This window comes from Prinia subflava, chromosome 14 (assembly GCF_021018805.1).
Source record: "Prinia subflava isolate CZ2003 ecotype Zambia chromosome 14, Cam_Psub_1.2, whole genome shotgun sequence".
NCBI classification, from domain to species: Eukaryota; Metazoa; Chordata; class Aves; order Passeriformes; family Cisticolidae; genus Prinia; species Prinia subflava.
The window spans coordinates 12,315,444-12,339,959 of record NC_086260.1 but is presented as its reverse complement, the minus strand read 5'-3'; the positions used below and the strand labels follow the sequence as shown (position 1 = coordinate 12,339,959).

Sequence of the window (24,516 nt, the reverse complement as noted above, 5' to 3'; positions counted from 1 at the left end):
GTGATATTTCACATTCAAATCATAAAATTGGTATGAGGGTAAATTTCAGCAGAAAAAATGAATATATGTTTAAGGCTGCGTGGGATGCTTACTCCATGTTTCCGATTTTAATCTCTCCTCTCAATTAACAACAAAAATGGTAGTGTCCCTCAGGATGTCCTGCTTTGGGGCACTAACCTCTGTTCCATGGGCAATTTTAGAAACAAACAGAACTATTTGATACTCTCCTTCACTTCCCTGTCTCCCATTCTCACCCAAAACCTGAATCTGATGGTGAATGTTGAACTGAGAGAGATGCTTCAGGACCATGGATTTAATGCCAAAATTTATAAAATCCCACCAAAATTAACAGAAAGAACAAGAAACAGAGGAACCAAGGATGTATTTTTAAGACCTGCAGACTTCTGTAAGCTGTTACTAGATTCTTGTATTAACATCCTCAAAATGGTGGTTTCCACCAAACAAAGCACCCATGAGGAATGCCAACAGATGGCTGTGAAAATATTGCATTTTGGACAATGCTCTGAGGCGTGTGTGGGACTGTTGGGGTGCCCTGTGCAGGGCCAGGAGCTGGACTGCACTAATCCAGTGGCACTGAAAATGCGCGGTGACATTTTTGTCCTTTTTAAAAATTAATTTGAAAAAGTTTATTTTCAGCTCTTTTTAAGTACTGAGAAACCTGACTCACTACAGTTTAGAACTCTTCCCTTCTCAGCTGAATTCCACAGTAAAGCACTGGCTGCATTTATTGCTAAATATGTGTGACCAGAAGAAATTGTCATGCCCCAAACGCAGCATTACACATGCAAATTCAACCAGATAACATCATGACAAACACACTTAACGAGTTCATGGCTGAAGTAAACGCAGAGTGCTGTGTCCAGGGCAGGATTCCCTGAGCACGAGCCCAAGCTGCAGGGCTGGCAGCCACCAGTGCAGCCGTGAGCCCCTGTCCCTCCTGCTGGCCAGCCTCAGCCCTCAGAGCATCTCCAGGGCCTCCTCTGCACTCCTTCCAAGTCCTCCCTGTGCTGAGGACCCCAGAGCTGCAGGCAGGGCTCCAGGACGGTGCCTTGTGTTACAGGGTAGGAAGGGAAGCCCTTCCCCTGCTCCTGCCCTCTGCCGAAGCCGTGAACCCGCTGAGCCAGGAGAGGCAGCCTCACCCACCACCCTCACACCTCTGCTCGTGCCACCTCCTCACCTGCACTGACAAACCTCTGCTCTCAGCACCTGTACACGTCCCTGCAGGTACCAGCCACAGCTCCTGCTGCCCCCACACCTGCCTTCTCCTGACAGTTTTTCCATTGTGGCTGTTTATTCCCCTTCCCCCAAATAATCACACAAACTCATTTAGAAAACAAGAATAATACATACACAGAGAACAACATATTGGTAAAAATGAAAAAACCTCAACAAAGACTAGGCTTGTTCAAATACCCCAAATCTATTCTTTGGCCTTGTTTTAATTTTTCCTGTGCTCTACCAGGCAAACTTCAAAGTGCCACCCCAGTGATACTCACAGCTCCAGCACTGTCAAACTGCACAGCCAAAAACTGGGTGGGACTTACCAACATCATAAATACTTCTGGGTTTATATCAGAACAGAGGAAACCAGGTAATTCTGCTGTGAAAGCTAACCATAACTATCAGAACCCATTTGAAAAGGCAGGATTAAGATGACTTTTCTTTTGCTGGCTACCCCATTAGCATCAGTGTTTTCCTTCTGTATGGACCAGCTGCCACTGAAACAAAACTGAAGCCCAAGGCAGCGTCAGAGCTGGCTGCCAGCACGAGCAGGTGAGGATGCTAAAGCATCTCTTTTATCACTTTTGCCCAGTTTGCCGAAACGCCAAAGCTTTCAGGCACTCCTGAAGAGAAGTGTGTGTGCTTTTCTAATTCCCTGGAAAACTATTCTGCCGCTCAGACCAAGGCAGTGTTGGATAGTTTCAAATACAGATTCATTTTTTACTATTTTCCCAATCCAGGAGTGAGGACAGACTCCGTGAAGGGGCTATGGCTTTGTTTTGGCACCATGGCTGTGTCCAGCCTGGCTGCACACCAAGCCCACGATTCAGGAAATGCCACAGAGGTTCAGATGCTGCTGAGGGTGTCCAAGCCCCCAGCAGTGACATAGACCTGTGTGTCCTCAGGAACAACCTCACTGTGCACTGGGAACACGTTTCAGCTTTTTGAGGGTAATGCTTTTTTCTGTAAAACCCATGGAGCTACACACAGCATGGAGAATAGAAAACATTTTTTGCAAGCCCTTCATTCTCAGGCATCTCCAAATAGTGTCTTTAAGTACACAATATTCAGTATTATTTCCACAGAGGGCAGCTCACATTCCTAAGGTTATTCCTTGATTAATGCTAACCAAATTACCTGTAAAAATGATTATTTCATCATATCTTCACAAAGATCACAGAGAGAAATCACTCAGGTGGTTTGACCTCAGTTCTTTCTATATTTCCTAGTGCATTTCAAACTGCTGCTGATGAGAATCTACCTGCATTTCCATGCTTCATAAAACCATTTCAAAAGGAACACTTCAATGCTCCTGTGACACAACTGGATGAAGGTTCCTCCCCCTTGAAAGGTTCCCCCCCAGATTTCTAATATGATCAACCAGGACTTGCAGGCAAATGGACTGGTAACTTCCACAGACTCAAAGCAGAATACAAAGTTTTCCTTGGCATCCTAATTACATTATTGCTGTCTACACTTCTGATGGCAGAGAATGAAAAGAAAATCACTCACTCTTAATAAACACACTACCAGTTTCTCTTCTATTCCCAGACTTCAAGAGTAGCCTTCACTTAGTTAAAAAATAATATATTTTATTCACAGCAAACAATTTTGCTACTGGTGGTAGAAGGAGTCTTGAGTAAAAAAGAGATAATTCAGGGAAGTGAGTGTTCTGTACCAGTGGGAAAGAGAAGATTTCAAGTCAGCCACACAACTTCCCTGCATATTCATAACAGTGGGTGAACAGCAAGAGAAAATTTTAAAGTAAAAAATGTACTTTTCTATTTAAATGTATACTTAATATTTTATACATTTTTTAAATTGTTTAATGTATTTTTCATCGTGGGACAACTCCCTTCACTTCTACTCCTGTATGAAACTCTTTAGGGAGAAACCTCTCTTTACAATAACCCCCAGCAGATGCAGAAGTGAAGGTACAAATCCTGCCACCCCCAGCCCCTCATTTCTGACCATCACAAGGGACTGCATTTCCCAAAAAATGACAGCTTTTCCCAAAACTAAGCCCATGTCAGACAGCCCACCCTGACAGCTCCATACTAGTTTGTTCCAGTTAAAAACAAACAAACAAACAAACAAATAAACAAACAACCACAAAAGACATAAGAATCACCTTGTTTCCTACTTATCCAGCCTTTATTTCCAGCATAAAACCTTATTATAACCTTCTCTGATGGGCTGGAAGTCTGCTTAGTGCTCCTTATTCTTTTCTTGCAAAGGCATTTTTGATCAAAAGAGGCGACAAAAGATGGTGTTACCAGATGAACTGAAGAAGGACAGGCTGAGCTTCAGATTCTCTCTTTTGGAAAGCTATCTTTTCCATCCTTTATGTGATTTCCCAAGTTTTTTGTCTTTCCAGCTGACTCAGCTGTGATTCAGCACAAGTGTAACATCTCCCCACGGAGCTCGTCCCTCCAACACTGACACACCGGTCACTTGTCCAGCTGTCCACTCTAGCAGTCCTCTCACGTTGTTCCCTTCCTCCTCCTCCTCTGGCCACTTCTCTCCCAACACCATGCAGCCCTCTTCTCCCACAACTCCCATTTCCCCATTAAGGTCATTTTCAGAGGGTACAAACAGCAAAACAAAGCTGAACTCCCAAACCAGCCCTTGTCAAACTCTTCTATATCAAACCTGCCATCTGCAGCGTCCCGTGCCATCTCCACGGCCAAAACACTCAACAGCAGCTGCCCCAGCAGTGTTTGCCACCTGCCCTGGCATCTCTGCTGCAGCCAGCACAGTCCTAGGGAGGACCTCATGGCCCAAACCACCCCGGGGCTCCAGCTGCTGCCACTTCTCCACACAAGGAATGACACGAAATGAAGAGCAGGGAATCCCAACCTCTCCGTGCTCTTGCTAAATCACCTCCAAAAAACTTCAGTCAGCTCTGCTGATTCCCTGGAACAACTGCCATGGTTGAGAAAGACACAAACCCTCAAAGATCCAGAGTACTGAGACAGGGACATTCCTGCTGCTCTCACTGTGACACACTGCCTTCTCCACAGGCTTTGAAACAGAGACACCAAGACTGTGGGAGGCAAAATCAACCCTAAATTGATACTAACAGTTGACTTAAATAAGTAAAATAACCACTTGTTTCTCCAGAGATACAGGTGGGGCAAAACATCCACATCCAATACTTCAAACTTCTGCAGCGGTCTCAGGAGAAACACGCCAAAATGCTGCAAAAAGCACATCAAAAAAAAGTAAGAAGTGACTGAACGAAATCTGTGCCCTCTCCACCACTTTATGGAAATCTTCAGTCTGGGTTTACTAGCACTGACTTTGACTTATTTTATGAAAACAGTGAGGGTATAAGTAGACATTGCTTATTCCTGAGCTGGTTAAAGCATTACTTTAATTAAAAGTGAGTAAATAAAAGGATTATTTACTCACTCAGGAACCAGCAGGTACCAAAGCAGATGCAGTGGTGGGGTTCCTTTGGTACATTTCACCTCACCAACAGCTCCAGAGCTACTACTGCTACAGGATTTTTTCCTTCTACGTCCCAAAAAGGCAGTGGTTTGCTATCCAGAACTAGTTCTCTTGCTTTTAGGGGATTACAAAACAGCTCCTCGCTGTTATTTTCCTCTATTTTGGCTCAATTTGCAGTCTCCCAAGAAAATGAACCCAGCAAAAATTACTTGTCAAAGAATCTCCAGCTGTGAGACAGAAGAGGTTTGGGAACCCAGCCCAGGGTGGGCCAGAACGGTGAGCTGGGATCCTGGATATGTGCTCATTCCTTGCGTGCTGCCTCTGCATCAGCCCTCAGCAGCACTGAACGCAGACACAATGCCCCTGACATGGCCCTGTCCTGAGGACAGGGGGACCAGTGGGGCCTTTCCAATTCCCTATTTCTTGTAGAATATTTGGACAGCATTTCTGAGGATGGCATTGTCCAACAAGCCAGGGTCAGCACAGCCCCAGCTGTCCCCTCTCCCAGCACAGGACCTACTCCAGTTCCACTCAAACAACGGCTCCCAGGCACGGAGCCACCAGCCCCTGTTCTGAGGAAGGTTAATATTAAACATCAGAAAGAAAACTTTAGTAATAGTTGAAACTGAAGTTGAGCAGCAGATGATAACGATAGGAGTATTGCTGTGTATCGCTGTTCATAAGCGGTTTGGAATTTAAAAATATATATTTTTTTATATATTGCTACCCATATATCCCTTAAGATTATTCCAAAGGACAATTTTAAAAAGAATTGATTTAGTACTGAATGAAAAGAGCTGGACATTTATAGAAAGCATTTATCTGGAGTAATTTTAGTCTATGTCCTCCTCCACATCTGAGTTCTGCAAAGGCTGTCAGACACATAGCAAAAGGTATGTCCTTCAAGGAGGGCCACTTACTCCACATGTCTCATTCTGCATTTGCATGGGGTTAGCCTTTGGCTCCATGTCTTGCCTTTTTTGGTTCTGCTTCAGTTGGTTTAAAGAAGGTTTTGTCTGTGCAGCTCCAACAGTTTTGCTCGTCCACTGGTCCACCAGCTTGTGCAGGTCGTCTGTGAACGTCCCTTTCTTGTTGTTGCTGTTGTTGGCCTGAACCTGCAGCGTCGACTGCGGGAGCGGCTCAGGACACGTCACCAGGCTGTTGGTCGAGGATCCTGGAAAACCACACAGAGAGCTGAGATGGTGCCTCTGCCTCACCCCTGCAGCTCCAACCCCTCCTCACCTACTGCCACCCCAGTGGTGGCTTCCTGCATTTCTAACCCTCCCCCTCCTGGCTGCAGAACACCTTTGCTTAAAGAAATGGTCCGAGTCCAATGGGTTTGCATTTCCTATCACATCACGTTACCCTGGGTACTGACTTGTCCTGGGTGAAATTAGGGACAGGGAGTGAAGCCAGGAATGCAGCCCCAAAAAGCTGACATCCCATACAGCAGCTCCTTAGAGAATTCCATGAGGAAGAGGGAGGTGGAAAGCATTGCTAATACTGCAAGCATTTATAGGATGAATTTACCATTTATTTTACTTGCATAAGTTTAATGTCCTCCTGGAAAAATGTGATTTTCATAGAGGTTACAGGCAGAGCTGGTTCTTGCACCTCAGAAGCTCTGGGAGCCCATCACCTCTCTCGATGATGCCAGGACCATTCACATGGCTATTTGAGTATTTTGGGGGGAAAAATCCCCATCAGGGCCATGAAAGTATAGAAGAGAGAGGATGTAGTGTGTGGGGTGACTGAGACAAAGATAGAGAACTTTTGGTATAGAAAAAAGCAGGAAGAGTATTGACAGAAGTTTAATTTTGTATGTTCACTTCTTTCTAGAACTAGTATAAAAAGACAATCTGTCCTTTTTCTGCTTAGTGACTACAAGTCTGACACAGCAAGCTCAGCAGGGGACTGCAGCTGAAGGAGTCTGAATCTGACCTAAGCAGAATATGTAAAGTAACTTCTCAGCTAACATATTTGAGGTTGCTAAAGATTGGAAATAAAGACCATCTCTCCAAGCAAAAAGTTCATAGAACTGTAGTAAAATTATTATATAAGCAAACATGAACATTGAGTATTTTCTGTTAATCAGTTACCAGTCAATGAAACACAGTACATTAATTAGTCCTACAGTTCTATAAAATACATTAATAACCTTTAAATGATCATGCATTCAACCTGCAACATCACTTCTAAGTGAATACTGCTCAATTCCTTTTCCTTTACTTGGGCTAAAAGTGAGGAAAGTAAGGATTTTGAGAGGAAAGCTCTTCAATTGGTGTTTAACATTTCATGCAGCTCAAGGGGGCTGGGATGGTTTTAGGCTATCAATTCCTCCAGCAGAGAACTGCAGTCATGTAAAGGTGTGTATTCAGAGACAGACACTGGACCCAGTCTCCTGCCGCATGCGTGCACGGTCTCACACACAACACCACGACTCTCTGGCAGCATGCGAGGTTCCCAAGACACCACAGCACATGCATTACTCTCAAAGTACCACAATTTATACAGTCTAGTTTCATAGAAGTGCATCAGCTCTAGTTATTAAACAACTAGCTTTTAGTAAAAAATAATAATAATAAAAAAGCAAAGAACATCCCATGCCATGAAGGAAATACTGAGAAACAAAAATGGGATAGTTACTACTACTGTGATCTTTGCCTAGACATAGTCGTTTCAAGGTGGACCCTACAAGGTAAAACAATACAAGACACACAGAATTAGGTAAGACTAAACACAACAAATTGGACGGACAAGCTTCTGTACTTTTAAGCAATCAAAAAGTAGTTATTATGCAAGAAAGGACAGACAAAGTCAGCAGTTCAGGTGAGTAAAGGAAGCCTAAATAACTGGACAGCTCAAACCTTCCTTAATGTGCAGCCATTCAAAAGCTTTGGAAAGTACCACAGCATGCCAAAAGCAAGGGCTCGTGACTTAAAGATGCATTTGTTTGGGGTTTTTTTTGGTTGGTTTTTAAATTTTTTTTGATCGATTTTCTTTCTTTTCCTTTTTTTTTTTTTTTTTTCCAAATTGCCTTGGATTCCTGATAGAAGGTTTTGATTTGTTTCCTATTAATGCAGGAAATGATGTCAATTTAGTTTGTGATTGGAGGCCAAAAATGCTTTCAGGAACAAGTCAAGCTAGTCTGGCTGCAAAGACAAACCATAAAACCACCCTAAAAATCTTGTTTTACAAGTCCAAAAAGATACATTGTTCTGCAGGTCTGAGGCCAATTGTTTCCAAATAGTTTATTTGTAGGATTTGTGTCTAAATGTGAGACTCTGAACTTCAATTGAACGGAACTGTGAATGAGTTTCCCTTATGCCTTGTCCAAGTGCAGAAAAATAATCCACTAGGGAAGCCAGGTTTTAATTTAACTAAACTACGTGGATTTTTCGATATTGTCTCATTCCATCCTTCATCAAGATTTCACAGTCTGTTGACAGCAGAGTGCCAGAAGTGTGCCGAGACCCCGACTCGACTGTCAGATCTTGCCAGACATCGGCACCATTGCTGTTTGGGTGCCAAATTTCCTGAAAGGTATTTTGGACTTGATAAGAAGAATATTGTTATGGGATGGGGGGGATGAGTGTCTGACATGGGCTATGGAGGGTTCATTGGGAAGAAGCACTTGAAACCATAAGCAAAATCAAACTGGGGCAAAAAAGTAAGATAGAGGATGGATGTGCTTTTTCTCCAGAGTAAACAGTGGTGCAACATTTTGTTACTGTGCCAGAAATGCAGCTTTAAACTCAGAGATTGCAGGTCCAGGCTGACATAGGCCCTGAATGAGTCTTCAGAGGAGAAGGAAGCAATTTCAGTCAGAGACTGAGGAAGAGAAAGTAAAGAAACGAGGGAGGGAGGAAGTAAGGGAGAAGAGATGTATGTACTTAGATATGGGTGGCATGGGGAACAGAGGACTGCTTTGAAAGAATTTGTTATTATTTCATATAGTTCATAGAGGTTTCTACCCTGGGAAAATCACACTACAACAATACAAGCATGACCAAGTTCAGTTCTCATCTCAAAGCCCAGACAGCAAACAGAGTCACATTCACAACCATCTGTCTTGCATTCTTACATTCTTTGCCCTCTTTTCCCTCAGATATACCTTACCTTGCCTATCCCAAAGTTAGCTATTGATTCCCACAATGGAAACAAGTCCCCACATGGCAGTGGCCACAGCAGCAATCCTAGAGGGATATTTCCTGCTGCTTCCTGCAGCTACAGGCACTTCTCAGCACAATATGAATGCAAATGGAAAGCACCTGCCTGCGAGAAATAAAAGCAGGCAGCTGACTGCAGTACGTGCTCAAATGCTTGTAAAAACACCTTAATCAATCAATCACCAACCCCTCTGCTTCCTGCACTCCCAGCACCAGGTGCCAAACCCAGCCCCGGGAAGTGACAGAGAGCAGTGACACCCAACACACTCAGGAAACACCACGTGAGGGGCATCAGCTCTGAGGAAAATATCACAGGACAGTCAGGTACTGAGGAGAGAGCTGCTCCCTCCAGCAGCACCACTCCAGCGTGGGGCTTGGGAGAGGGGAAATATTCCCTAACAGTGACTGCCTCAAGCAGGGACTGACAGTCATCAGCCACGGCTGGTTAAGAACTCAAATTCAATTAAAAATTCACTTTGTAGATCTAATTCACCAGATTAATTGTATTACTGCTAAAATTAACCTGTTTAAGAACTGTAAAGTTAAGGAGATAAATCGTAATTAAGATTTAATGTAAGACTGCAAAAGTTCAGCAGAGCATTTTACCTCCAATTCCAGGTCTCTTATCTGAGGAATTAAATAGCTATTATATCTTACAGAACAGAAAATATCCACTGTCCCATATTTGCACTAACAGCTGCCAGAAAGCTGGAAAGCTACAAAAAAAAAGGAAATGGCAATAAACTGCTAGACCATTTCCATAACTGCAAATGTACATACAGTATATGAATTGCTACAGACCTGGAAAAAATTGCATTACACAAAATTCCAAGCCTAAGCCAAATGGAGCTTTGAAAATTCCACTCATGATCAGTGGAAACTCTTCCCTAGGGCATCCTTGCAGTTTAACCCAGGAAAAGAATTCAGGATAAAATTATGCCAAAGCTCATCAAAAATATTTTATTTCATGAAACATACTAAGGTGAATTCAATATTGGACGTGGGCAACAGATCAAAAAGTCCTGGAGAACACTGTGAAAGTGTTCGAGTGTGATGGATTTTGTAACCAGAGCAAGATCCTTGTGATACTGTCTTTAATCCATCAGAACATTTATTTATAAAGTTTTAAACTTTCCTGCCAGTGCAGCAGGTCTCCTGCTGGCATATCCCACCTCGCCAAAGGGCTGGTTTTCCTTAACCAAACATTTCTGAAAATGAAGCACAATGTTTCCCGAAAGTTCTCAAACAAAAAAATTCCAGGGAAACCCTGACTTATGGAATAGATCCAGGACTCTGAACTGTCTGGAGGTGCCACGAGCTGCTGGCACTGGACAGCCATGTCCCAGCCTGTAAAACTGCACAGAGGATGGAATCCTACCTGCAATGGTTTGGGCTGGAAGGGACTTTAAAGCCCATCCAGTGCCACCCCTGCTATGGGCAAGGACACCTTCCACTATCCCAGGGTTCTCCGAGCCCCAGTGTCCAACCTGGCCTTGGGCACTGCCAGGGATGGGGCACGGATGCAAACACGCTGAGCACCTACTCCAAATGCTTGGCTTTGCCTGCCTGCTGGGCCCACTGCCATCCCTTCCAGAGGGGAAGGAACACGGGCCAGCTGGTATCGCCAACATCACCACCTTCACACACTAAATCTAAGGATGGTTTACCTTGGAAGGGACCTTAAAAGCCCATCTTGTTCCAACCCCCTTCCACTAGACCAGGCTGCCCCAAGCTCCATCTAACCTGGCCTTCCTCAAGCACTTTTCCCTGAGGCTCCAGGCACGGCTGCTCTGGACCCCAGCCCCACATGGCATCCTGCTGTGCATGCTCTGTGCCCAGCCCTCAGGAAGGACAGGGCTGCACACAGCCCCAGCCCCTCCCTCACACACACATCCCACTGCTGTGCAGGAAAACCGGCTGCAGGAGCCTCCTGCCCCCCCTAACCTGCCCTGCTCAGCCGTGGGGACCCCCGAGCTCCCAGGGGGGAGAGAGGCTCCCCTGGCAGCCCAGCTGTGCCCTCAGGACTGGGGCCCTCGGGGTGACCTGGGCCTGCAGTGCCACGTTCAGCACCTGAACCGTGCCCATCTCCTGGTGTGACCAGGGAGGGGGAGGCCAAACCCCCGGGGGAGCACACGGCCTGAGAACAGAGAGCAGTTAGTCACGCTGAGTTATTCAAGCACCAGGAAACTTCAAAGGATTTACATATTGCCTTGGTTTCATTCACAACATCCATGCACCCAAACATTTTTGATATACTGGTTTTTAATTGCCATCTCCCAGACTTTTTGCATTCTACTGAATAGTAATTCCATGGAAGATTAATGAAAGAACTTCTGGGAATTACATGTGCAGAAGAAGAAATTACTGTGGCCACTGTAACACCAAACAGGAACATTTGGGAGCTGAGAATTCCCCTCAGGTTCACAGAAAAAAAACCCTAAATGCAAAATTGTCTCATGACTTCACCGGTCCTTAAAAGCTTACATGATGATAAATTCTGTAAACATCAGTCACCTGAGTGTTTGGGCTTTCAGGGAGCTCAAACAAAAAAAAATTGAGATTATTTTTTAAAATACTGTTTATTCATAATATTAGGAGGAGTGTGTTGGAGTAGTCTTGTGCCTTTGACCTGACCCACTTGGGTAGCAATGAGCAGTGCAGAACTCCAAGAGGAGATCTGACACTACTGTAAACCCACATTTATTTAACCAAACACTTTCTCAAGAACATTATCAGCCCTTCTAAGGTTATATGTAAGTGGCCTATAGTACCTGTTCAGCACAACATATCTTTATTGTACAAGCAAAATCCGTTTGCCTAAAAAGCAGCATCTACAATTGGTTAAAAAGGTCTTGATTTTTTCATTAAATAGCTTGATATTGTTTGGTGGAATTGCCAATTACTTTAGAAGTCAGACAAATAGGGTACAAATAGAAGGTGCACAGTTATTTGAGACAAAACTCCTGGATCCTAGCAATCCATTTCCAACTATCGAAATATCTGATAATGCTTTTTACTTATTTATGCTTTGATGAACTGCTAATTGACTTCATCTCTGAGGTCACATAAGGTCATAAGAAAATAAACTGAGTCAAGTGCTTCAGCCAGATCAGCTTACACAAAAAGTTGATGCGACTCTCCCTTAGAGTAACCAGATCTTCCCACTGCTTATGAGTTCATCAAAAAATTGCTCACTTAAACTAATTAAAGTGACTTCATGGGGAAAAGCCCACCTGGGACAGATATTTGGAAAGAACTAGCTGGAGCACTGTTGTCTCAGCATTTCCACATGCAAAGAGCGGGGAAAAAATTAAAGAAAATAGAGTGGATATAAACAGTACTGTATATTGAGTTAATACAGCCCTTGTATGGAAGTTATACCCTCCAGTGACCTTCTAGAATTGTATCAGCTTGCTACATGCATGTCTTCAGAGTCCAAACATGTGTGAAAGAGACCATTCGTCTACAGAAGGATGGATTTCGTTTTGTTGTCGCTGGAACCGGGACAGCAGACATGTATATTTGCCACATTGCAAATAAAATTACTCCAACAGAAATCACATAAAGTACAAAAGCTTTGATAAGTCCAGGGCAAAATTTACCATCAGGCTATATATAATAAATGATGAGATCTTCCACACATGCTTTTGGTGCCCAGGCACGAGCCAAAAGCAGTGCAAAAAAAGCTTTCATACGAAAAATTAATATAAATAAGGTGTGTTCATGATGATTACTTAAAAGAAAGAGAAAAAGAAAGAAAAGATGGTTCAGAAAAAGGGGCATCCTGCCAAACATATTAGAGATATAAACCATGGAATTGGAAAAAGGGGGTAAAAGAAAGATGGACTGTGATAAAATACAAAAGAACAAATACAAACAGATGGACAAAGACACAGGTCCACTGAGGAATCTGGTACGAGGTTTGCTACTAGATTTATAGGTCACTCTCTCAGACGTTTGGTGGAAAACCGTCCAGCCTGTAAATGAATATAAAGGGAAGAAAACAAAGACACTTATAAAGTACAAGTAGCTGTGATCAGATGTCCTAAACCATCAGTCAAATCAGCTTTGTTAGTTAAACCTCCACATCTCCCCCTTAACTTTGCCAAAGAGGAGCAAGTTCACTGACCATACACAAAGGATGCAATAACAGCAGAAGAGGACAGATAGATACTTTGTAGATTAGTTTGGCAGGATGTGCAATGAGAGGAAGGTATTTTAATCATCATTGGAACTTCCCATATGCATAGCAACAAGATTGGTCAAAGCCTACGACAGGGGCAATACACAGAGGTCTCAGAGCTGGGGTCTGGGGAGCACAGCCAGTCTACAGTCCTGTGGCTGGGACTCCAAAATTAGGCACAAAGTGAACCCCACATAGAAAGGAAACATAACTTGGTCCCCTGGCTTTGGTTTTCATTTAATTTTGGGGTTTTTTTTCTCTCATGCCCAAGATGATTTGGTGGTTTATAATATGGAACTTGGGGTCTACCAGAATCAAGGGGCTAAAAAAATGAGACAAAGCAAACACTCTCCTAGCCTTCTGTATCTTTTTCGTTTTCCATTCATTTTTTCTCAGGGTTCTGTAAGGCAGACTCCAGAGAAGCTATTAGGATAAAGCCACTGCTGGGAAAACTGAAAGGTATTTATTTCCCAAGTATTAGGGATGTCTTGGGCATGCCTTCTGAGTTTTGGTAACACTCAGTAAGATGCTTCAGTTTTGCTCTTCTGACAATACGACAATGCTCTTTGTAATTTGGATAAGCCAGTAATTTGGGCTGTCAAAGGTTCCTCTACTGCTCCTAACAAGCTCCAGCCTAAGGGAAGGGAGCTAAGGGCAGCCTGTGCTGGAAGGGACCCGAGCAGGCGCGGGGCAATCACCTTGGGCAGAGCCGGCGCTGGCGTCGGGCGCGTCAGGGCCGAGGCCGGAGCAGAGGTCGGAGGACAGCGAGGCCTTGACGGAGCAGGGCTGCTGCGTCTGCACCGCCCGGGCCGGCGCCGCGGGGGAGCCCGGCTGCCACCCGCCGCTCTCCTGGGGGGGCGAGTCCTTGGAGTCCGAGAGGTTACCTGCAAGGGCAAACAGACAACACCTGCAGCGGCAAAAGCTAGGGGAACTCCGAATAAAAAACCCTCCCTAAAAACAATCCGTGCCTTGAGCCCCAGAGGAACAGCCGTTCACCGTGCTGAGGTACCGCGGACAGCCTGCGCACGCCCGGGGACAGCCTGCACTGGGAAATAATCCACACCTCCCACCACTGATCCTGTCTCTCCAAGGAGCTCCCAGAGCAGGTTTGATTTTTACAGTTTCTCCTCTGTGTTCCCTGGAGCCTCACTGCTGGAATAAAGAGCTGCTGGGGTGCTGAGCAGGAGGATGAACACACAAAATTACAAAGCAGGACACAGAGGTTTGCTCTCCCACACCAAAGGTGAAATTAAGCAAAGGGAGAAGAATAAAAAGTTGCAGCAAAGACACGAGGAACTTTTTATTTATAGCTATTTGAGCATAATTGTCATCGCCACTGTTAAGATGTTTCTGCTGATAAATTCATGTAACACAACTGCAAAGGTATTTTGGTTTTTTTCAAGCCTCTTTAACCTAAGATATTTGTGTAGACAAAAATACAGATATATTTATCTAGCTGTCTACAGATAAGTATCAATATATAAATATCTAGATAGATGTAGAAGTTCAGACAGTATCAAACACTGCTTCAGTCTCTGTGGGCAAGAACACTCAGTCTCAAGATGCCTCTGCCCTACTGCCTGTGAATATATTGTTTTTCCCAACTCAGCTGAAATCCTTAGATAAAAGCAAAATCCTCCTCAACATCCTATCTATAAAGATTGATACAACAAAATTCAAAGGGGCCCTTGTTTCCAGTAATATTGAAAACAAGAGCCACCAAGCTTGAAATAAAGGGTGAATACTGGAAATGTTACTGCTCCCCCAAATAACAGCATGAACTAAGCTGAAGAAATCTTATGCATATTCTATTCTACATTTTGCTGAAGAAATAGGTACTGGGGTGTATCAGTATTTTCCAGGTAAATTATATTTTTGTACTTTCCCAAGAGATAAAAACTCAAGGCTGTGTGAAAATCTCACATTACTTCAGAGGATCAAAGCATCCACCGTGGTTTTGTAACTGCCTTTACTTCCCATCCCTCAGGGGAGCAAATGCAATCCCATCTTTTATATATGACATCTTGGAGGAAAAAGTAAACAACAAGAAGATACAGAACATAATCAATAGAGCATAACAGCACCTAAGAAGTGAATACAAACATCAGTAAATTGCACTTGGAGAATGGAGATGTAACCAGGCTGTTTTCCAAATTAAAGTGGAATATTATTCCTCTGCCAAGCACTGCAGCCAGTGCAGTACAGACAGGTATGACTCGCCACCGGGAGCTGGGACAAGCCTGTCCAAAAGCATGACAAGCTCAAAAACAACGAAAATTCCATCCTCCAGCACTCCCTGCCATCACAGCAGAGCCACAACTGACAGAAGCAACAGGTGAAGTGCCCAGTGTACCTACTTGTGCTTGATGTTCCACTCCTGAGCTGCTGGACCAGAGGGTTCAAGAGTTTTCCAGCTTTCAATTTGTTTTTGCTGGTTCTCCGTCGCCGGCCGCTCGGCGGGGCGGAGTGAAGGAAGCCCAGGTTGGGAGGAAGGGGTTTCCCCAGCCGAATATACAGCGCCTCTATCTCGTTCTTCTGCTGCGTCTGCAGCTCAGCAATCTCTTTCATATGCCTAAAAAAATAAAAGGACTCTGCTAGCAATGCATTTGATAAAGCACCACATCCTGACAGCGTAATTAATTGTAAAAGAAGAAACAAAACAGTTGCTGGATATAAAACAATCAGCTGCTCATCCCCAAGTATGAAAAGCTACAACAATCTACCTGAGGTGATTTCCCATCCCTGGACGTGTCCAAGGCCACGCTGGACAGGGCTTGGAGAAACCCCATATAACAGAAGGTGTCCCTGGCCATGGCAGGGGTTGGAATGAGATGATCTTTAAGGTCCTTTCCAACCTGAAACGTTCTGGGATTCTATCAGTTATTCTTCTAACTGGAACTGGCAGACAAGGCAAGGCACAGCAGGCTGTACAGTGGGGGAAGGTCCTGGCAATGCCTGATTTGTCCAGAACCAGTTTACTCCTTTACAGCTCTGCTTATCCTAAGGTGAGCTGCTGCCAAGGTATGGTAACACAAGCTTCCCTCGCATCACTTGCAACCCAACATACTTTTCTCTCAGGTTCTGCAATTCTTTCTTCATATCAGCATCTTCAAACTCTGAGTCATTGTCACTGCTCATGTAGGACGACTGCGAGTGGAAGGACGTGATGTTGATGGTGGGAATCTTCGCACCCTGCCCGTTGGGCGACTCCGGGCCGGGGGAGCCGCCCTTGCCAGACCTCTGCAGAAAAGCAGCTGCTTTTTTGATCAAGTCCGTGGCTGTGCTGCTGCTGGGCGGGGAGAGCTGCGCGGCGGCGGGCGGCCGCGGGCAGGGCTCGTCGGCAGAGTCGCTGGAGGCCGGGTCGCACAGCACGTCCACGGAGGAGGCGGTCTGCACCCTGCGGACAGCCGCCTTCGCCTCCGGGCTGGAGGGCAGCTCGTCCAGGTACACGTCCGGGGGCGCCGAGAACCGCAGGCACTGCGGGGCCGCCAGGGTCAGCTCGTCCTGCGTGCTGACGACCGAGAACCGGCCGATGGTTTTGGCGGGCGTGCCACTCTCCTGAGCCTCGGGCTGCTGTCCCTGCTTCCCGGCGGGAGCGGAGCCCGGAGCGCCGTCCCTGCGCAGGCTGCTCGCCGCCCCGTCGGCCGCCGCTCGCCTCTCCGCCTCCCCGGCCCTCTGCACAGGCCCCGACTGTGGAGCCGTGCCTGACGACGGAGCTGCGACCTGCGGAAAACGAGAGCGCTTAATGAAAGCAACCGTGCCAACCCGGCAGAAAACTGCTCCCAGCTCTGCTTACCTGAAGGAGGCCCTTCGCTGGAGCAGCAGGAGCTGAAGCGATGCTTGTGGCTGGACCTGTTTTAAAGTTGGGAAAAAATATTTATGTCTGGAATGCTTTAATGCAATAAAAGCCAATGGTTTTATTGTGATAAACTGAAGCGTACCACAGAGGAATAATTTAAAACCCTAAGCTTTGTACTACAGGATTGAAAATGCAGGAGGCAATAGCAATGGCAATGTAAAATATCTGCAGGTAGACAGATCTAGTGATTTGAGGAATTCAAATAACAATAGGTGTGTGGAATTTCATTAGTCTGTTAAAAATTTTTAAGGAGAAAAACAGAAGAAGGATGAAACCTGCATGGTACATTGGGCCTGAACTATTCTGGTGTTCTTGGTGTCTCAGAGACACACAGGGCTGCTGTGCAGGGACAGGCTGCTGCCCCACTCCTGCCACAGACACCCGGGGACACCCAGGGACACCCAGCAGGGATGGCCAGAGGAGCATTACCTGTTCTGCCTGCTGACCCACCTCTTGCCTCTGAGGGATGAGCACTCCCACCAGCGACTTCCAGCTTGTCCAGCTTCCAGGAAAAGGAAAAAAGAAACACAATTTCAGTCTCACCCACAAAGCAGAATGTGTTCGCTTTCCCTCACTTCCCCTTGCTGCCCTGGCACTACCAGGGAATACTGAACTATTTCACAGTGCCTGTGGAGCTGGCCTTCCAGTCTTGCCTCCAACTCCCTCACTTCCTTCTCCTTCCTTGGAAGAAATAAAGCTGTGGCAGCACCACAGCTGGAGCTGCAGCCCGAGCTACTGAGGCCCAGTGTATTTTGCACACACACACGCTTGGGGCTTTGTTCTGGTTGGCTTTTCCAGCCAGACTGTACATTTCTCATCTGAATGTCTGTCTTCAGAAGTTCTGTCTCTTTCCTTATTGGCACAGATTTTATTAGGACAAACTCCAATTACTGGAGAGACATAACACCTTTCACAGAGAGACAATTTTGTTTTCTGTGGAGAGTCATTTATCATTAGAAAACAACACTCTTTAGAGAGTCACTTGAGTACAGCTGCTTTCCTGTACCATGCAGCACCTCTCAAGCAGTGCACAGAGTCCCTCCAGCTGATGCTACGTCTGAACAGGCTCAGCCTTGCTAGTGAGGAGGGAGTTATCTCCAGAAATTCGGCTCTTGAGGTCAGATATGGAATCATAGAATAGTTTGGGTTGAAAAGGACTTCAAAATTCATCCCATTCAACCCCCTGCCATGGGCAGGGACACTTTCCATTAATCCCAGGTTGCTCCAAGCCCCATCCAACGTGGCCTTGTACAGTGCCAGGAATGGGGCAGCCACAGCTACTCTGGGCAACTCATGCCACAGCCTGGAATAGACACTGATCTAGCACAATGTGCTGCAAATCTGATGATTTCATAAACTTGGAATTTTATCTGAAAAAAAATAACATGGGGGCTCAACTGAGACAGAGTAACCACTGCCCCAGGCTGCCTGCTCCCTCTTTCCTTAGAGGCTTCCATGGCAGTCTTGCTCTACCAAGCTCAGGAAAAGACAAAAGAAACTTATGAGAGGAAACACAAGAAACTCCTGCCAATGGAATGTCTGCCTTTGGCTACAGTATGTGGACAAGGCAAAGGCACTTGAGGTGTTTGCTTTATCCAGGCTGACTTGGAAGGCAATAATCACAACCACTGCCATTCATTTATACTTAAAATTGAAGCAAAATCACTTTCATCAGAACTAGAAGGACTACACCATGCATGTGTTTTACATTCTTAAACTGCAAATAAATTCACACATTTCTGTCTGCTTTGGACAGGACACAAGAGGAGATGAATTAAAGTATTATACCACTTCTAAATCCAAAGAGAAAGTCTGGCTTTCACTAACAAGCATTTCTGAAAAATGAGTTGGGATGCATCTGACAAAAATTTAAGCAAGCTTTCAGACTGGAAAGCAGTCAGCAGGCAAAGGAAACACATTCTGGAGCAGAGATATGAAATGTTCAGGGAAGCTAAAGATCTACACGTGTCCTTCGGCAGGGGAGCGGGTCCTGGGGGCACTGGGGCCAGCCCTACAGGCGGGGATGCAGGGCCGAGCTGCTGGGGCAGCGAGCAGCGGCAGGCAGGGCAGGGCAGGGCAGGGCAGGGCAGGGCAGGGCCCGAGGGGCAGCGGTGCCGCCGCAGCACCTTCACCTCCTGGCCGGTGTCCAGGATGCCCTGGGCTGCTTCTCTCCCATCCGGCGCCGGGGCTGCTGCTTGTTCCTGGGGAAAAGGCGACAGGGTGAACTCGCTGTCGCCCTGCTCGGGGGGCACAGAGGTGTCTGGTGTCCCTGCCGATGCCGAAGAAGTTGGAACATATTCCTGGTACAGCAAATTGCGCAGCTTCTCATCCAGGCTCTTAATCGTGTTGTCCACGAAGCCCACCCGGGGGGGTCCCTCGCCGTCGGACTCGGCGGTGCCGGGGGCGTTCTGCTGCTGGGACAGGCTGGCCCCGGCCATGCCCGGGCCGCCCTGCGCCACCGGCGGCTGCGGGGGCACGGCCAGCGGCACCTGCGTGGGGCTCTGCAGCTGGGAGCCCGCCAGGCCCAGCGCGTCCGGGAAGGGCTGGCCGCCCACGGGCCCCGCGCCGGGCTGGCCGCTCACGGGCCCCGCGCCGGGCTGGCCGCTCACGGGCCCCGCGCCGGGCTGGCCGCCCTCGGGCAGGGGCAGCCCCTGCTGCCGCTCCGGCCCCGAGCCGGGCTCCATCACTGTGGCACGGTCCGGCCCCGCGGGCAGTGGCCCCGGCGGCCCCACGCTGCAGCGGGAGCCCATCTCCACGTCGGGCACGCAGGCCGGCTCGTCCGCCTGCGGCTGCAGCTGCGGGGCCGGGACGTCGGGCGGCTCCTCCGGCCCCACGGCTCGGGGGTACTCCGGCTGAGCCCCGCCGGCCGGCGCGGGCTCCGCGGCGCTCGGGGCGGGTGCCAGCGGGGCTGGGAACTCTGGCTGGCTCGCCACGCCGGCAGGAGCTGCCGCGGCAGGAGCCAAGGCCGGGGCGGCTCCGAGGGGGCTGTCACTGAGCCCTGTGTGCAGGGGAAGCTGCTGGCCAGCCCCGAGCCCGGGCGCCTCTGGCACTGCAGAGCTCACCGGCAGGTCATCCGACTGCTCCGGGTCTGGAGAGAACAAAAACAGAAGGTGAACCTGTAAAGGAAAGGAAATCACTGCCAAGCCCCCCAGACTGCTGCAGGGACAACCCACCAGCGATTCCCACCAGCAAATAGCTGTTATTCACAACAAACGAGACTTCACAGATTATGCAAAAAATATTTCACTGAAAAGACACTATAGCAATGAGAATTTCAGCTACCCCTTAGCAAAAGGCACTACAGTGATGAGAATTTCAGCTACCCCATAGCAAAAGGCACTACAGTGATGAGAATTTCAGCTGCCCAATAGCAAAAGGTACTACAGTGATGAGAATTTCAGCTACCCTGTAGCATAAGGTACAGCTAAAATAGTGACACACTACTGAAACTCAGATAAAGATGGCCAATTTGGTTCAATACCACAAAGACACCGTAAATGTACAGCTTAACAAAATTCATCATTTTCTTCCTCTGACTAAATCAAGTGAAACCATCACAGCTGAGTGAGGTGAGGACAGAAAAGAGACAACACAGGAGCCCTGGAGATGACATTTTCTGTGACGTTTGGAGATACCTGGCCCTTCTGTCTGCTGGGCGCTGGGAGGCACCGGGGGAGAAAACTCGGGGGCATCCGTAGTAGGGTTTTCCACCACTGGACATATAATAAACCACCTTTTTCCAGTATGCAATACTAGGGATGAAAAGAAAATAATAGGTAAACACACAATTCCCATTGTCTCCAGATCATGACTCAATTTCACAGGATGGTTTGGGTTGGAAGAGACCTTAAAGGCCCTCTAGCTCCAACTCCCTGCTGTGAGCAGGGACCTTCCACTAGAAATTCAAAGGCACTCTTACCATTTTGCTGATACACTGGTGTCTTCATTTGAGACTGACGCTTCTCCTGTTAAAGAAACAACAGAAGAAATTGCTGGATCCGTGCAAGAGGAACATCATCCCACTCATTGTAGGGCTTAACAAAGCAAAAGCATTATTTTTCTAGTTAAGAAAGCTTTTTAATTTTTTTTAACACAAGATGTAAAAGTAATTTAAGTACCTGGCTGTTAAGAGAAAGGAATCAAACTAGCAATCTTTATTTAGCATTTCTTACCTCACTCATTTCCAGCCTATCAGTATCTTGTTGGGGACTTGTTCCCTGGTCAGAACTTCGCTCTCCTTCTGTATCCTCACTGAGCATATCTTCTGCTTTATCAATGATATCCTTCATTTGCTCAATAAAAGTCTCTTTTTCACTTTGCAAGATGAATTCATTCTCCACCTAGAAGGCCACATCAAAATAAAGGGGAAAACAGACATTTTTTTACTAATGCCTCATTCCACAGCTGCCAGACAGCGCAGGCAGCAAACAAGCACACACGAGGAGCTGCCTCAAGCCACCAGAGCCCTGAGGGCCCGAGGCAGCCACATCTCACCATGTAAGTGGCAATTTCCTCCGGGGCGTCACCATCCAAGTCAAACTTGAACGTCACCATTTTGTGGTTATGGGTTTCAAGCTGGCACTCCACCATCTTATCCCCTGTGTTACACACCTGCATGCAGAGATTAACAACCCTTATTCCTGGCAAAGTCAAAGGAACCCTAGAGTTACCCTCCAACAGGCTGAACTTGCATTTAATATGGTCAGTTTGGGTCTGTTGGACTTCTCCTGGCGCGAACGAGCACGCGTGGATTTCTTATGCTTCTTCGAAGACTTTCCTTCCTGCTTTCCACTTCCTGCTGCTCCTTCCAAGCTGTCACTCATCTCTTTACCAGAAGCAACATCTGGACTCATGTAGCTGCTCAAGGGAAAGGAAGAACAACCCCCAAATAAAGCCAGAGTCACATACAATGGAGTCACGCGTCGCGTGTAAGCTACATAACAGAGGCTGCAAAAAGGGCACATTTGCACTTTTTTTGGCCCAAACTGAGTCAACTGGAAGATACCCAGTGAGTGAAGGGCACTACTCCACACCAGGCACACACTCTGGCTACAACACCTACCAAGAAATGATCTATTAATGTTTCTGGCTGTAACATAGCAAAAGTCCCATCACTCTGAATATATCCCTACATCCCCTAATGCCTTCACTTCAGGGGTCCTGACAGTCCCTCTCTGAACTGCATTAAAAGAATTAAAAGAGCTGTAGGCACCAGAATGAGCACACTGGACACAGAACACTGTCAGCTTCTACCTAGACATGCTCCCAGTTCATCTCCTTCTGGTCAGGTCAGAAAAAACAGCCTCAAAAAAGCAAGCATATCTCACACCGAAGAGGTGGTAACAATACCTTTCGCAGCTCTGGGACAGAGCTTGGAGTTTGTCTTGTATAGTCTGCTCCTAAAATGCAAGAAAAAGTTATTTAAGCAAACACATTATCTCAGCAATGAAAAACACCTTTACAAAAGGGTTTGCTGTTGGCACCAGTAACTCTAAAACCATTCTATTTAACCAGCTCTTGGAACCGGAAATAAAATAAATGTCCTATTTTATCCTTCCAACATCACTTCTATCCAAGGCACCAACCACTTTTTCAGACAGAGCCACTAACCTGCCAGTTCCCTTCCTCTGCCCACAGCAGGTGAGGAAGGAATAAAACAGTTCTCACCATGGCAAAACCTGATTGAGGCACAATTCCACATCAGCGCCCACTGTCTTTTACTTTTGAATGTATCTGCTACTTTGCTTCATTGCTTTTATTTTCAGTTTCCTGAAATATGCTCAGTATTTCCATTGTGTTTGGCTTAGTGGGAAAATTTCTGAGGAACTTACAAATTAAATATGAAAATTCATCATTTCAGAACACCACCATCACATCATGTTCTCTTGTCCTCTACACAAATTTCCCATAAAAGATTCCCCCTTCACTGGCTGCAGCTCTGGGACAGACATCATAGCATGATTTTTACATAGAGTAGACCCATTCTACAGAATTTCTGACAATGCTGCAGGCCCTGCTGTAACAAATTTATCATGTATGCACACAGACACACACACCCGTGCACGTATATAACTGTGTATATACACTCATACCAGATACACCCATAAATATATATAATTTTATATATATTTATAAAGACACGTCTATAAAATCCTTCTATAGACGCACAGCTAGAAACAAGCCCCTTGACTCCATCACTACACCGAGCACTCAAGCAGTGGTGGGCTGGGGTTAAAAGCTCAGTGGGGAACTGGTCAGCCCCACTGGTTCAGGGTCACTTAACCAGCCAGCCCCACTGGTTCAGGGCCACTTAACCAGCCAGCCCCACTGGTTCAGGGCCACTTAACCAGCCAGCCCCACTCCTTGGCTGTGACACCACACATAAGCCATGCCAAGCTTAAATGCAGTTTCAATAAAACTGCAACATCAATGAACAGTGAGAACACAGACATAATGTATTGACATTCTGGTAATGCACTTAACCAAGTGTCTTACAAAACCTCTTTTGCCTGAGTGGTTCAGGTCGGTTTGAATGCAAGTGCTGCCATGGGCCTGAACACAACAGAAGAGATAAAAATGTCATGGCAGAGTAGCAACAAAATGCAGTGTTTTGATTATAGAGACAGGTATGAAACTTCTCTTACACCCAAGGAAACTTTAGCAATGTATGTCAGAAAACCTGCATGGAGAGGATGTGCATTGGTACTTGCTTCATTTTTTAAAGTGAGTAAGAGAAGGGGGTTAACTTAGAGATGCATGTGAGAATGAAATTAGCAAACCAGTGGTTAAGTGTTGTGAGGGATGTGGGATGTGAAGGACAGACGTGTGCCTCAGTGGCCGTGAGTTTCTCAGAACTTGTATCCCCCGTATCACAGTGCACAGCAATGAAGTTTGTTCATGTTTCCAGACCCTCTAATGGAATGGACCCTGCACTGAAGGCACAAGCACTGGCCCTGCCATGAGCTGTGCGTTCACAAAAAAGACATGTGGAGAAGGAATACCTTGAGTGATGGATATGCCTGACCCAGCCCAGCTTCTCTGGGGAGTCTGCAGGTGAAGCACTGCAGACAGGCTCCACCATTCCTACAGCTAACCAACAGGATACAGACATTCACCAGGACAGGTCCCACACCGCAGCAGGAACGCTGGCGTGGCAAGAACTGAACTGCCACTGATGGACAGGAAAAATGGGGAACTAGAACCCGTTTTTAGTGTTAGCACAGCCCTTCTGGAGGCAGCACTGAGTTGTGCTTCCAATGGGATCTCAGGCTGCACTGGAGTCAAGGCATGTGACAAGCCATGGAAACATGGGCACAAACCAAGAGACTGTTTTTGAAAACGTGAAGTACATACTTTGGGAGGAAAGGTAGCTCAGAACAGACACTCAAACGGAACGACTCTGAACGCAAAATCCCAGACTGACATTTCCATCCAGGAGTGGAGAACAAATAAGACTTATTTTCTGAAAGCTGGTAGAAATGCCAAAGCTTTTGTTTTGCTTTGTTAACAGGGAGGTGAAGAGAAGGAAATGTTCTGTGATGTTCTGTCAAGATTGAAGATTAAACAATTATGGGAGTGGAAAGAAAAGTCAAAATAGTAGACAGGAGGAA

General features: G+C 46.4%; 1 protein-coding gene across 8 annotated transcripts in view; it reads right to left on the bottom strand.

Annotated features, from left to right (window-relative positions):
• Positions 1-24,516, bottom strand: part of WNK2 (WNK lysine deficient protein kinase 2) — an 88,936-nt gene that overhangs the window by 8,160 nt on the left and 56,260 nt on the right. For 4 of the 8 annotated variants that reach the window (XM_063411890.1, XM_063411886.1, XM_063411891.1 and 1 more), the window contains 15 exons: positions 22,256-22,305; positions 21,598-21,763; positions 21,401-21,517; positions 21,079-21,246; positions 20,826-20,871; positions 20,542-20,658; positions 19,033-19,994; positions 17,357-17,408; positions 16,844-16,899; positions 16,115-16,770; positions 15,405-15,619; positions 13,746-13,931; positions 12,743-12,841; positions 7,342-7,386; positions 5,616-5,869 (listed from right to left, as the gene is read on the bottom strand). In XM_063411890.1, the coding sequence (XP_063267960.1) occupies positions 5,616-5,869; positions 7,342-7,386; positions 12,743-12,841; positions 13,746-13,931; positions 15,405-15,619; positions 16,115-16,770; positions 16,844-16,899; positions 17,357-17,408; positions 19,033-19,994; positions 20,542-20,658; positions 20,826-20,871; positions 21,079-21,246; positions 21,401-21,517; positions 21,598-21,763; positions 22,256-22,305 (3,189 nt within the window). Of the gene's footprint in view, positions 1-5,615; positions 5,870-7,341; positions 7,387-12,742; positions 12,842-13,745; positions 13,932-15,404; positions 15,620-16,114; positions 16,771-16,843; positions 16,900-17,356; positions 17,409-19,032; positions 19,995-20,541; positions 20,659-20,825; positions 20,872-21,078; positions 21,247-21,400; positions 21,518-21,597; positions 21,764-22,255; positions 22,306-24,516 lie in introns of those variants that run through there. The other 4 variants (XM_063411892.1, XM_063411888.1, XM_063411893.1 and 1 more) reach the window with 4 other exon arrangements.